Consider the following 15,349-nt stretch of genomic DNA (forward strand, 5'->3'; position numbering starts at 1 on the left):
AAAGCAACTAACAATCCAAATAAATCTATTATTGATACTCCGTCTTCTATTTCGGATCAGACCACGTGTCTGATCACAAATATATATAGGTATTCGGGTATTCGTAAGTGCAGTTTTTTTTAAAAAAACTCTCATTTATGTTCCACATATCGTCTTTCCTCTACACTTAAACAATGACAAATTATGTACGAATCGTCCGACGTTAATATAATCATACCGGGACAACTAGTAAATTCTATGATTGTATTCAGTTAGGGGACCTTCTTCTTCCCAACATATTGACTCATTTGGGTCTTGGAAGATTTTTGACCTACTGTCAAGTGGCTCTAGACATAACATAAGGGTAAAAAAAATTTGAAAAAAACATTTAAAAAAATGTATAACTCAAGAAATGTTAATCCGAATGATTAAAACAAATCTGTAAAATTTTGATTCTTGTGGATAAAGTTCGAAAAAAAAATTTCATTAATTTGCCGTCTGTGCCCGGATTCAGTACGTAAAAAAAATATAGAACGTCCAGGCACAGAGCGTTGCGATGAGAAATTTATTAAAATTTTTTTTTGAGAAAAAAAGACCACAAAGGAATTGCCGAAAACGAATTAGGATTTTACAGCGGGTTGTAAATATACTTTTCTTGCTTTTTTGAATTGTGTAAAATCGTAAATCGGAGGAATGTTCTCTGTAAAATATAACCCTAAAGTATAAATTTTACATAACTACTTAATAAATATCAAAAATGTGATTTAGGATTCATAATGATTTTCCGAACCTCGTATAAAATAATCAAATCTTCCTATGTGTAAACCCATTTAAAAGGCTTTAAATATATAAAAATTTATATATAGCAATATGTTGGCTAATAAAATGGAATGATCTAAACATGAATAAATATTAATTGTTACGGAATTTTAGTAAAATCAAATGACTGTACATAGATCTACGCAAAAACAAAAGCGAAGAAGACTACTTTTGTGAAATTTGTTATATCTGAAAAAACTTAAGTACCATAATACTTTTTAAAAATAGATTTAAATCTATTTTTTTTCTTACAATCTACTTGAAAGATATATAATAATGTTTTTTGACCAATTCCCTAATCATAAAAATAGGTATATGGCCGTTTGCAACCCGCTTTGAAATTTTAACGGACCCAACTTTCATAAAAAATGGCAAAATTGGCAAAACAATGTTTGTTGAGGCAGATGGGCTTTTTAGTGATGAAATGTAATTCTACATGGAAAACAAAGTAAAGTTTATTTTGGATTCATTTGATGCTGAATAGGCGTGCGCCTTGCTCATTTCTGTAACTAGTAGGAATGCTGCTATTCTCTTGAGGTTATGCAAGATAATGTATAACCTGTTTCTATTGTGATTTCTAGTCAATGGGTAGCATATGAGAACACATTAGGAAAGCAAAGGGATAAAGAACAATACTATTAATCACTCTATCAATGCTGTAAAATTTAGCGATTCCGAAACACAATACCAAATAAGTTATTTGGCGTTGGCTCGTTTCTAAAAGAAATATTCGATCTATATATGGACTAAACCATGACGAACACTATTAGCACATTTTACAGTTCCTCTGGGCATTCAAAATCTCCAAAAAAACAACGGATAAATCGTCCTTTTTCATTATTTAAAATAAGTCGTTAAGTCTTTTTTTATAATTTTTTTTATTTTTCCCTTTTTTTTATTTTTCAAAGCGGGTTCATTTTCCCAAAGCGGGTTCCAAACGGTCATGTACCTAAAAATAATATCATTAAAGCGATAAAGAAACTTTGAATATGAAAAAACATTGTGTCGGGGAAGAACAAAATGACAAATTGCCTATGTATTAATAATTACGTTAAGTTTCTTAAAATAAATTAATTTTCTTTTAAATTTTACATTTCTGGTAAATCCAAGAACACAAAGACCAAATATATAAAATTTGAATGTTTTTGTACAATAAGACATTAAAATACGAAGTTTTTTTTTTGTAAATATTAAAAAATATTAAACTAGTATTGTCAATATTCGAACTCCGTAAATAGGTGAAACAATCAAATTGAACAAAAAACAAAGAAGGAAAAAGGTAAACTGCAGAGTCTAGTACAGTTTAAGGGAAATGTCCATTGACAATTTTTATTGGCTCAGGAAATGTAAAGAAGCGGGGCTTATGTCTAATTTGCAGAACAATTATGTTGCGAGTGCGCTAGCTAAACATAATACTACAAGAATTTTGCTATAAAAGCTATAAGTAATTCTAGAGAAACAGGTTTTTTTATTGACCTAAAAAGTCTTTTGACAAAGCCCAAGTAAGTCGAAATTTGAATGCCTATCTTGGAAAATATGCATTCAAGAGTGGAAGAGAGCATAGAGAATACAAAGAAGATAAGATAGATGACTTCGGCTAACAATAATATATTTTGATGATATTTGAAGAATATATAAGGACGAAAATTTCCCAGTATGGTACCTTATGGGATTATATATGTAGAAATTAAAGGCGTCGAAATCGATTACTTATTTTGGCGCTACTTAAATTCAAAAGTACATGGGATAAAAAAAATAAAACAATTATTCTAACAATAGTATTTTGATAAAAGTCTCTGCATAAGTTTCAGTATTTCTTTTTTAAATTTCTAGATATAAATTGGAACTCGTATATATTATCCTATATTTAACTCATGATTTCTCTTCTTGTTCTCAATTGGGTCTTAAATGACTTCAAAGATTGTCTGTTTAGTTAATATGTTGTTCATGCTGATTAGTGAAGCCAATACTATAAATAACAACTTCATGAAAAAATCCGAAGTCGCGAACAGCAGAACGTAAGAAGCAAAAGCATCAGCTCCTATTGGAATTCCTGCAACTATATTATCCCTATAAATCTTTTATTATGGGGCAAACATATGAGAAACAATTTTAATAATCAGTTGTTGCTATCATTGTTTGCACCTTTAACCATACAGATTGTTTAATGTATATCTTCCTCTTGTGTATAATTCGTAATTATACGACCCTTACATATTGCCGTGTCGTCGACCTGAATAGTTTTTCCTATTCCCCTATTTTTACAAAAAATGTATTATTTCATTTTTTTTTAGAAAAAGCCCTTAAAAAAATGTGGTATAACTCGGAGGCCTCACATGTTGCCGATGCCATTGAGTCAGTCATTTTGATCCAGCATTGAAATATTATCAGTTGTATGTATGCGGGCATCCAGGACTTTGCAGTATAGCGACATTTTAGGTCTTTTCGTTTTTTTGCAGCTTTTTGTACAGTAAAAAGAGACTCCTTCCGAGTAGTTTTTAGAATTTACTTGGTTCATAAAACAACCACATTCACACTTTAGAATATTTCTATATAGTTTATAACCTATAATACAATTGGCTGCTTTTCTTCAACAAATATTGTGCTTAGAGATTTCGACTTGCATTGGGGTGTAAAAAATTAACATGTACAAAATCGCATTCCTTAAATTCACAATCATTCAGTATTTAGAATTTTTTGTACAATGTTTACAATACATGCCCGCGATTTTTTTCTTTTTAAGCCCTGTGATTTTAGTATTAATGAGCGCCCTAATTTATATATTAGTCATAATTTTAAAAATTTCTCTAATCACATTAGGAACTTCTATAGGTCTTTAGCGTGCGGGATGCTCCATGCAATTTTTTGAGGAGGTTACAATGAATGCATCATTTATAACTACTCTTTTATCAATTCATAACTATGTCCAAAACATTTTGTAGATACAATATTGTTGTAAAAGATTCTCTTAGTATATGCCTCCCTTATTTCTACGACATACATAGGATACACTTGAGAAGATGAACACATAAAAAGTAATTCGTTTAATCGGCGTGTTTAATAGTGAAAAATATAAATTATTCATAATATAAAACGATAGATAATTGTAGAGCCACTAAATGATTATTAGACAAAAACAAACTTATAAAACCATCGATGTAAGTATAAATGCAAACTTTTAATAATTGTATAATATTTCTACTAATTTATTATGCAAATCTATGGCCGAATCTCCTTCCAGTAAATATGCTAATATGTCTTTGTATTCTATTTTTAAAATAATATCACAGATTTTATTATCATATGCGACATCTCTAACACTCGAATTTACTATATTTTTAAAATTTTCCAACAATAAATTTTTTACTATATAGGTTTGCTGTTTTTTATTCATTGTTATCTTTTCTTTAATTTTATCAGTAAAGGTATTTTTGATTTCATCTTCATATTCACTAATCAAATATTCAGATAATGCTTTTTCAAAATTTTCTACTAATTTATCTTCAAAATTTAAAATTTTTGGTTTATATTTTTTTATAGAATATTTAAACAATTTTTTATAATTTTGTATCTGAGTTGACGAAATAATATTTCTAATAGCTATACAGACTTTTTGTTTTAATTCAAATTCCATTTCACTTATTTTATATTGTGTAATCTCCAACATATCTATATTTATTGTTTCGTTTAGTAATTTTTCATAACTTTCTCTACATAATTTCTGTAAAACTGTTTCGTAATTTTTCCTTGATTCCAACATTTCATTTTTGTCTTTTTCTTGTATTCTACTTATTAGTATATTTCTATCTAATTTTTTTATTAAATTTTTTGTATTCCTTTCTATTTCTTTTTTGTCGAAGCCCAGATTGTTCAAAAATCCATTTTTCATGAAAGTATATTCATTTCCATCTTGTATTTTATAAAAAACATCATCGTTTGTAAATAATGTCATCATTTTCAATAAAAAATTTTCAATGTTTTTGTTATATGTTTTAATATCAGTTATATGAGCATCTATAACATCATATATTTTTATTAAATCAATTGAGTTGTTGCCTTCTTCTGATATCAAGTTTCCAATGTTTATTAGAGTTTTAAATATTGGCTCATTGAGAGCCTCGGTTTTTTGAAAAAACCTGTCTGCTTCTAAAAATAAACAACCTTTCATGATAAAACTACAGATATCGAATCTTTCCGAAAGAGCTTTTATTAGTTTCCCCACTAAATATATATTACTTTCATTGTTTTCAGAAAACTCTCTTTTTCTTATTATCATATTTTTTTCGTCTCTGGTAATCTCCCCCAAATATTCACTTAGGTGAGCAATCAATATATTAAGTACTGTGCCAGGTTCGTCTAAAATCATATTTAGCAGGAATTCAAGTCTGTTATTTACTTTTAATATTTGGTAAAATAATTCGAAACCAGGAAACTTATTTTTTACCACTAAATAAAAAAATTGAAAAATCATTTTAAATTTGTCAAAACATTTTTGGTCGATAAATTCGTGATTTTCTTTGGAGTTTGCATTTTTTCCGACCAAATAAGAATTAGAACTAGTGTAACTAGAAAATGTTATTTTTCCATTTCCGATCGTGATCTTGAAATCGTCGTAGTTAATTTCGTTTTCATTAAAAACCTCTTCAATGGCTTCGTCATCAAAAAAATCTACGATCGTATCAAGGTTCACATTGGTGTATAATTTTTGCACATTATTGAATATTATACCATAAAAATTATCCGGGATTGGATGTATTTCAAAGTACAACTTTTCGGCCTCATGTATACTGATATTGAAATCAAATCTACTATAACCATATTTGCTATAAATATTCGAATGGATACAGTGCATATTACCTTTTTTTAAATAAGAAATTAATGGAATATAAATATTAGAATCACTTCCATCATTTTGTTTTATAAATTTTATCATTAAGTGCTTCTCGTCATGATAAAAATTTTGTTCAAGAAAATGATCAAAAATTATTTCATTATTTTGATCTTTGATATATATTACAAGATCTCTAATAATAGGATAGTTTAAAATATCTTCAAACGAGTACTTTAGTATTAAAGTGTCAATAAACAATATCATACTGTTATTTTGAATTTGTTTGTCAATCTCTTCAGCAATTAGCTTTATTGATTTTTCTCCACATTCAATTTCAAAAAAAAAAGTTAAATTTTTTAAATTCGAAAATGCACATTCTAAATATATATCACAATTTATAACATGATCTCCGTCATCGTAATTGATTAATACACTCCAATAACGTTTACTATTATCAAAGATAATATATTTTTTGTTCCTTATTAAATTATTTAAATAATGACTTAAGTTATCATAACCGAGGTTTGTAGTTGTAACAAATAAAATTGTAAAAAATAAATTCATATAATTCATATGGGGTTAATTTTTTAATAATAATATTTGTCGGCGATCTTGTGTCAAACTATAAATCTTATTTCCTATATTGATTGATGACACGCCATAGAATGAATTGTATAGTATTTAGTCAACGGATATATAAGGCTATGTTCAGAAATAACAAAATTTTAATTTGATACGGAAACATCTTTAAAGTCGACCGTTTGTCTGCAATTGTGTGATGCATTTGAGTACAATACATAGACAGATGTCATGTATATCACCTGTCACACGTGTTCAAAAACATGTTAATCATTTCAAGCGACCCATCAATATGAGTCGCACAAAGAAACAAACAAACGAAAGTTGTATAGTTGTAACTGCTTTCGTAAATACGCCAATATTTGTAGTTTAGTATGACAACAAATAATAAGTTAAAAATGAAATATAAAAGAAAGGCTGTCTTCGAAGGGTATGGAATATATGAGAAAGAAAACTACCATGCATAAAAGAAACAAATGTAAAAGCTATTTCGAAAAATCCTTTAAAATGGCCATATCGCCGGAAACATGAAAAATTGCATCAAAATGAATTGAAGATCTTAGAACGGTGATATTTTTCTAACCGACAATGAGGTTATATTAGTTGCTATTACGCTTTCAATTAAATTTTAAAAACAGAAAGCTCCGTCCGTAAGACGAACTTTGGATTCAGCAAAATTGGTACTATCTATATCGCGCCGAGTGGATTTTCCCCAGACAGCAAATTATATCTTTAGGCGAGGCATCATCTGAAAACTATGAAAGGCCCATATTATCATCCGCATCCTGCTATTCGTCATTTTCACATATAGCTACCAACCGCATTTTATGTTTTGCGTTGACTTATTTTTTCAATAGCATTGCCGTCTTAGCTAATAGAATATAGATGGGCATTCACAACCTTTTCCTACATCGTAAAGTTTTTTTAGTGTACCGAAGGATCACGCTTTCAGGACATAAACAGGGTCTTTTTTATTGTCCATATAGTATTTTATTGAGTTTGAAATAACAATAAAATAACAACAACCTTGCTAAAAGTACGTTTTATTATAAAACAAATTTTTCGAGAACCACATGTCTAAATAATCGGTTTTTATTGACAGAATAAATTAAACATGTGAACAAATGTAAAATTTTTAGTAGTACAAGAACAAATGTCTCTCGAAAAAAACGAATTCGATTTCTTTTGAATCAAAAAACCTCTTTCGAGTACTAAAATGAGACATTCTTAGAGATCTCGTAATTTATAGACGTTATGGAATTTATTGACACTTAGCACCGAGACCTTTGAGTAAAACATATGACTAAGATTAATCTGTCGTACATGAGGATAAATTCTATTTCTAAAAAATGTGCATCATTATAGACTTTGTAAAATTTTTATAAAAAATTAGTAGCAAAACCTAGGATTACATAAAAAAAAGATATAGATCAGATAAAATAATTTTTTTTGCAAGTAAGTGTTAAAAATCTTATTGGCCTAGATGAATCGGATGTGATCCTTTTCCAATTTTACTGTTAAATTATTACTTACTTAAACTCCCCCATATTACATGCCGATGCAGCAATCTCCGCCTTGCCCATTGAACTTGGCTCCAAAAGTCATTTTTTATTTATGCCTTTAATCGCGTTTAAGTGACCTCACGGCTGATATACTTAACAGGCATGGTTTTTTTAGCCCGAGGAGTGACATCATTATGCTAACTCAAAGGTCTCAAAGAACATCTGTTAAGCACACAAGGGGTGTACAATCATTACATAACCAGCCAGGTATTTTCATTAGCTGTCAACCTTAGTTCCTACCACTAGATTCATCCGCCAGATCACATACCCTGTAGAACAAGGTCCAAAAGGACTTCTGTTGCTTACTTCGTCTTGTCTTTGTTTAGCTTTAATATAACACTCTAGAGTGCTCCTGCCATGGGCTTCAATGAGGCCATATCCATCAGACACTTTCATGTATTATAAAGCCACTTTTAGAGGTTAGTGCTTCTGGTATTAAGTGCTGTTCCTATACCAGACACCAATTCACTTATTCCTGGGCCCATACAGGTTTCATTGAATCAACTTAATGATTTTGTAGACATTTCATCCTCTGAGTTGATCCACTGCACCATAGAAAGTAGAAAAAAATTTTGGTAGCCCTGACATTCGAACTTAGCATTGTATAATGATAGCGTCGCCTTCTACATCTAAGGCTAAAAACTATTTTGAAGTTTTTTGTTAATTGTGATTTTTATGAAGATTGATCGCCGCAATTTTCTTTCATAATGTTGTAATGGTAAAATCCAAAAACGAATAAATATTTAACTATTGCATTAGACCGAGCAAATGTTCTAATTTAAATTGGGGAAATTAATAAAAAAATTTCCTGTATTTATAACACCACAATTTTTGCCATTCAAGATCAATGTTCATACTTTTAATACACATAGAAAAAAATCTTTTTGTTAGTGTATTGACACATTGGTCGCTTACACTTGCAGTTTAATCATACCTCTCTAAATACACAATACTCTTTGGGCCCTCCGTATTTTTTCAATATATATGATTATTTTTATGCTTTAAATACCTTGTAACAAGTATACAAGCATTTTATTGGGCAATAACTAGATCTTTTCCAATAAATATATATATTATATAAAATAACTCAGTATATCTATCCTGTGAATAAAATATAGTTTAATTTAAAATACACATGAATTTTTAGCTTATCCCTCTATATTTGTATAGGTGCCCTTAGCTCAGTGTTGAAGGCGATGATTCTATTGAGCAACGGCTGGGTTCGATTCCCGTGGCAATAAAATAGCTTCTACTTTCTATGACGCAGTTGGAACAACTCAGATGATGAAAATCTCCATGATAATCATTAAATTGATTCATTGAAACTTGTGTGTGTCCAGCCACAAAGGGATTAGCATATATTGTAGAACGCACCTAAAGGCCAAAAAAATAGTATCACCTCCTTGGTAATTTAATGATACATAAAAGTATCTAATGGGTACGGCCTAGTTGGAGCCCATGGCTGGTGCACTCTAGAGTGGGATCCTAGAGCTAACTAAGAAAAAAGACGAAGTTAAGAAACAGAAGTCCTTTTGGACCTTGTTCTACGGGGTATGTGATCCGGTGGACGAATCTAGTGGGAGAGACTAAGGTCGAAAGCCAATGAAAATACCTGGCTGGTTATGTTGTGATTGTACACCCCTTGAATGCAATATGGATGATTGTAGGGACCTTTGAGTCAGTACGATGATGTCTCTCCTCGGGTTATAGATAACCATGTCAATAAGGATATCTGCTGTGAGGTTATTTTGGACGCAATTTGAGGTATTAATAGACAATGTTCTTTAATATCCAAATTTCAATATTATACGATAGGGGTTCTGCGCTTAAAAGTAATTTAATAGGAGTTTAAGTGAGTAAGAATTTAAGTAGCAGTTGGATGAGGATTAACATTGAATCCCTTTAGTCCTTACGTAACTGATATTTTCAACTTTTATTATAAAAAATATGACAAAACGCGCTGAACAAAAAGTATTTTCTCAATAAATTTTTTTTTAATTAGCATGGTAAAATAAAATGCAAATATTTTTTTCACAAAAAGCATTATGTGAATACTAAAACAATTTTCTATCAACGAGTCCAACTATTGAACATGTATTAGATAATTCCTAAGTTATATGATTTTACCTCACTTCTAAGTTTGTTCATAAATTCTTATAATTTTACACAAGAAGATTTGTGGCTAGTTTAAGAAAGTGAAGCTTATTATGATGAAGATGCCTTCGCTTTTGTTGTATAATTGCTTTGTCTAGTGATCTGAGAGAGATAATATAAGATACTTGATGTGCTAGAAAAAAGCAAATACGATGTCTCGTTAAAGTTATCCTAAGGGTTTTTTGTATCTGTCCTGCATTAAAAAGAGTTTATAATTTTAAAAATTGTGATGAAGTGGCCATATCATAGTAGAAAATGCTAACCACATCGTCTTTAAAAAGTTTTATCACTGACGACGCGGCTACTCAACATTTAAACAAAATAGTACTTTAGAAATGTGTAAATAATTGCAAAATCATTTATAGTTAGTAAGTGCTAAATAAAAATTTAATATAAAAAGAAGTTAATGTAAAGGGCTGGAATACAAAAGCGACAAAGAAGCCATCAATAAAAACCATAATATTGATGGTTATTCAGAAAAATATTATAAAAATAGTATCGTTCCCATAATACAGGACAATAATATTTTTCTGAATAACCATCAATATTATAATTTTTATCGATGGCTTCCTTGTCGCTTTTGCATTCCACCCCTTACAACAAACTTCTTTTTATATTTTATTTTTAATTTAATTAGTTACTCAAGACTTATTAACTATTAATGACTTTACAATTAAAAACACATTTCTAAAGTACTATTTTGTTTGCTTGTTGACGCGCCGAGTCGTCATTGATGAAACTTTTGACAGATGATGTGGTTGACATCTTTTATTACTAATTATTAACGATATTAGACGAAATAAAAAAAAACAAGTAATGCAGTATAAGGATGCGTAATTTAAGAGCAATAACAATAAGGCTTTATCAATAAACGTATGCATGCTTAATATGCCATTTAAGCCATCTTCAATATTTGGACTATGTAGCGTCCTGAGCGCGCTATATCTTAAAGTAATTCCTTTTGCAAAGTCTGATAGTTCGTCAAAATCTTCAACATAAACAACTTCTGAAAGTAGCTGTTTTTTGTATAAAATTTGTAAAGCAATAGCAGAAAAGAATCATAGATTTGAGTCTTCTTATTCTATATGTAAAGTGTTCCGCCTGCTTTCCTATATATTCAAATATTAGTATGTTAATATTATTGGTTTAATACAAATTAATTAAAAATTCGTCGGGAAAAAAGCAGTTATAAAAAAAGTCATTATCTAATTTTTAAGATAAAAATACATGTATTAGAATTACTTATTGTGATTTTTATTACATATAATCGCGCAATGAGCAATAAAATTGATTTAAAATGTAAACACATGTTTCTACATAAATCAAGAATTTTCAATACAGCAACATCTATAGTACTTTTTTTGCATTTGAGTTTAATACTATAACATAATTTTGTTATCTTAATCTTATTATATGTGGTCTCATGTTTAAAGACAAAAATCATGGAATTAAAAAAACAATTTGCTGTCATTTGTTTATAAAGCACAAAACATGATTTTCTTAATATATTTTGGTAAATACAAAACTTTTATATATGAATCGCAATAGTATTGCGGTAGAATAAGAGTTGTTTTTTTGCTTCGGTGCATATATTTTATCCTGATAGAGCTAATATATAGTCATATTACTTAGTGTAAGCACTATAGTTGTGGGAAACCATGGCTTATGTGGTCGTGTCGATTACCTATATATTTATTTGATTATAAGTTATTGTAAAATAAAGAAAAAACCTCAATGAGTTGCTAAAAACTATGTTGTCTGTAAAGGCATTTATTGTTTACATTTAAGACGTATAAAACACATCTAAAAATATGTCAAATATAATTAAGAAAAGAAAACACTACAAAATTCTATTTTTGATAATTAAAAAGAGGTTTAACACTTTTTAATTTATTATTTTAATTTAAATGCCAGTAAATTTAAAATTGGTCGCATACTATCGTTTTTTTAGTCTTGTTCGCCAGATTTGGGTAAATGTATATAAATTTATAAAATTAATGCTACCAATGAAGTACATTGATGCGTAAATGAATGGCTGGAAAAAACTAAATCATGTATAACGATTATATAGATAAAAATGTGTTGATTGTTAAAAGAAGGATTTCACTATGCTATTATGATATAGTTTATCATACAACGAAGTATCTAGTGATCTTTAAGATTAAAATATCATCTAGCCACGTTAAATTAGCAAATATACAATTTTGAAAGGTTTTTTATGTAGAATTAAGTTTTAATATAATAATGTAAATATACAAAAAATTAGTATTGACACAAATTATGTGATGATTACTAATGAGGAAATAGATTAAGAATTAAATATAAAAGAAGTTAATGTAAAAGGTTGGAATACAAAAGCGACAAAGAAGCCATCAATAAAAACAATAATATTGATGGTTATTCAGAAAAATATTATTGTCCTGTATTATGGGAACGATACTATTTTTATAATACTTTTCTGAATAACCATCAATATTATGGTTTTTATTGATGGCTTCCTTGTCGCTTTTGCATTCCACCCCTTACAAAAAACTTCTTTTTATGTTTTACTTTTAATTTAATTAGTTACTCAAAACTTATTAACTTTTAATGACTTTACAATTATAAACACTTTTTAAAGTACTATTTTGTTTGTTTGTTGACACGCCGCGTCGTCATTGATGAAACTTTTGACAGATGACGTGGTTGACATCTTTTATTACTAGTTATTAACGATATTAGACGAAATCAAAAAAAAAAAAGTAATGCAGTATAAGGTCCGAAATCGAAGAACAATGACAATAAAGCTATATCAATAAACGCATGCATGCTTTATATGTCATTTAAGCTATCTTCAAAATATTTGGACTATGTAGCGTCCTGAGCGCGCTATATCTTAAAGTAATTCCTTTTGCAAAGTCTGATGGTCCGTCGAAATCTTCAACATAAACAACTTCGGAAAGAAGCTGTTTTTTGTATAAAATTTATACAGCAATAGTAGAAAAGAATCATATATTTGAGTCTTTCTATTCTTTCGTAAGGTGTCCCGCCTGCTTTACTATTTGAAAATATATTAGTATGTATATATTATTGGTTTAACACAAATTAATTTAAAATTCGTCACAAAAAAACCAGTTTATAATATAAAAGCCATTATATAATGTTTAAGATAAAAACACATGTAGAAGTATTAATTTATTGTGATTTTTATTGCTCATAATCACGCAATGAGTAATAAAATAGATTTAAAAATAGAAACACATATTTCTACATAAATTTAATTTTCAATACAGCAACATCTATAGTATTTTTTTGCGTTAAGTTCACTCCTCTAACATAATTTTGTTATCTTATTCAAAATTATATGTGGTCTCATGTTTTAAAGACAAAAATTATGGAATTACAATTATAATTTACTGTCATTTAATTATAAGACAAAAAATATGGTATTCTTATTATATTTTAGTAAATGAAAAAGTTTTATACATGAATTGCAATAATATTGGGGTATAATAAGAGTGTTACGATGCCTCAATTCATATATTCTAATCTGACAGAGCTAATATTATATCAAATTAATTAGTGCAAGCACTATAAATGGGAAAATTGTGGCCTTTATGGTCGTGTCGATTACCTATAATTTATTTGATTATAAGCTATTGTAAATTAAGAAATATCCTTGATGAGTTGCTAAAAACTATGTTGTCTGTAAAGGCATTTATTGTTCACATTTAAGACTTATAAAACGCATCTAAAATATTGTAAAAACAATTAAGAAAGGAGAACACTAAAAAATTCTATTTTTATAATTAAAAAGAGGTTAACACTATTTAATTAATTATTTTCCTTTAAATGCCAGTAAATTTTAATAGGGTCGCATACTATCGTTTTTAGGTCTCCTTCGTCCGATTTGGGTAAATGTATATAAATTAACAAAAATTAACGCTACCAATGAAGTATACCGATGCGCAAATTAATGGCTGGAAAAATCTAAATCTTGTATAACGATTATATAGATAAAAATGTGTTGATTGCTAATAGATGGATTTCGCTATGCTCATATGGTATAGTTTATCATAAATGAACTATCTAGAGACCTTATGAGAAAATTTATTCCAAGACTCGACAATATAGTAAATAAACAATTTTGAAAGGTTTTTAAAGAAGATTAAGTTTCAATACAATAATGTTAGCATACAAAAAATAGTATTGACATAAATAATGTGATGATTACTAATGAGGAAATGAATTATGAATTAACAATATATATATATATATATATATATATGGTATAAATATGAAAAAATATGTTCTTTTTGGTCTATATATAAAATGATGTGATTATAAATGTTTTAATACACCAAAGGAAGGTCAATATACAATCATAAAAATTTTATATTAAATGTGTAATATCAAAGAAAAGTTTTTTGATAACTCTTTATTAAAGAAATCGCGAAATTTAGAAGGGATGAGTATTGAGAAAATAAGAGCCGAATCATTTACTAAAAGACAGAATCTAGTAAGGCTTAAGCTAAAGGCTTAGTTTTTTTTTTTGATATTTTATTCTTCTATTTTATTTTATCTTAGCCCAAATGATAGGCAATTTATTCTCTCATAGCATAAACTAAAAAATTTAGAAGGTATGGTGATTCTAGGTATCAAACAATTAGTATATAAATTGCTGAAATATAAAAAAAAATCATTTCATTTTATTTATTTTTGTCGTTGCTTTAATTGTTTGTAGCTTTTTGTCATGTTTGTTTTTTTTATTTTATAAAAAATTGATAGTATAACAACATTTTCGCATAGCATAATATCAAATAATCGAAGTAAAATTTCGACCTTTGAAGTAATAAACAATGAACATTGCGCTACATTAGAAACTAATTTATATTTTTTATAATTAGCAATTTCTTTAAATTTTTAAGAAAGTTGTGAATACTACTCTAAGATTTAAATTAAAATTTTGATTTTAACGTCCGTCATACATATATACAAACTAGATATGGCCCGTGTTTGAGTTTTTCCATTTTAATTTTTATATTTTTTGTTTGTTTTTTAATTTATAATATTTGTAATATTGAAAAACGAATATTTTTTACACGATCGCATTATGGTCTCATTTTAAATATTCGTATTTATGTCATAAAGGCATCAAATTTACCAAAATTTAATTAATTTTAATCTTATAAAAGAAAAGAAAAAACCAACCCCATCGGATGTTTTCTTATTTAGAGTTTTTATTTACATACAAGAAAAATCCGCTGCTAATAGTGTAAACAACTCAGATAAACCTTTACAAGAAAATATCGAGGAATTGCATGAATATAAAAATTCTCACATCTAAGGAAACGAAGGTAAAATAAAGATAATTTTGACAGTTTTATAGATGAAATGAGATTTCCAAAAAATCCAACCTGGTTGGCCAAAAGCAATTATCGGAGGA

At 28.3% G+C, this 15,349-nt stretch overlaps 1 protein-coding gene across 1 annotated transcript; it reads right to left on the minus strand.

The window, feature by feature from the left end:
• Positions 1–3,976: 3,976 nt before the first annotated feature.
• Positions 3,977–4,351, minus strand: VNE69_05071 (uncharacterized protein; the record flags this gene model as incomplete). Its single annotated transcript, XM_065473552.1, has 1 exon — positions 3,977–4,351. One exon carries the CDS (start codon positions 4,349–4,351, stop codon positions 3,977–3,979), a length of 375 nt encoding a protein of 124 aa, XP_065329624.1.
• Between the last annotated feature and the right edge of the window lie 10,998 nt (positions 4,352–15,349).

Source organism: Vairimorpha necatrix, chromosome 5, assembly GCF_036630325.1.
Source record: "Vairimorpha necatrix chromosome 5, complete sequence".
Lineage (NCBI taxonomy): Eukaryota > Fungi > Microsporidia > Nosematidae > Vairimorpha > Vairimorpha necatrix.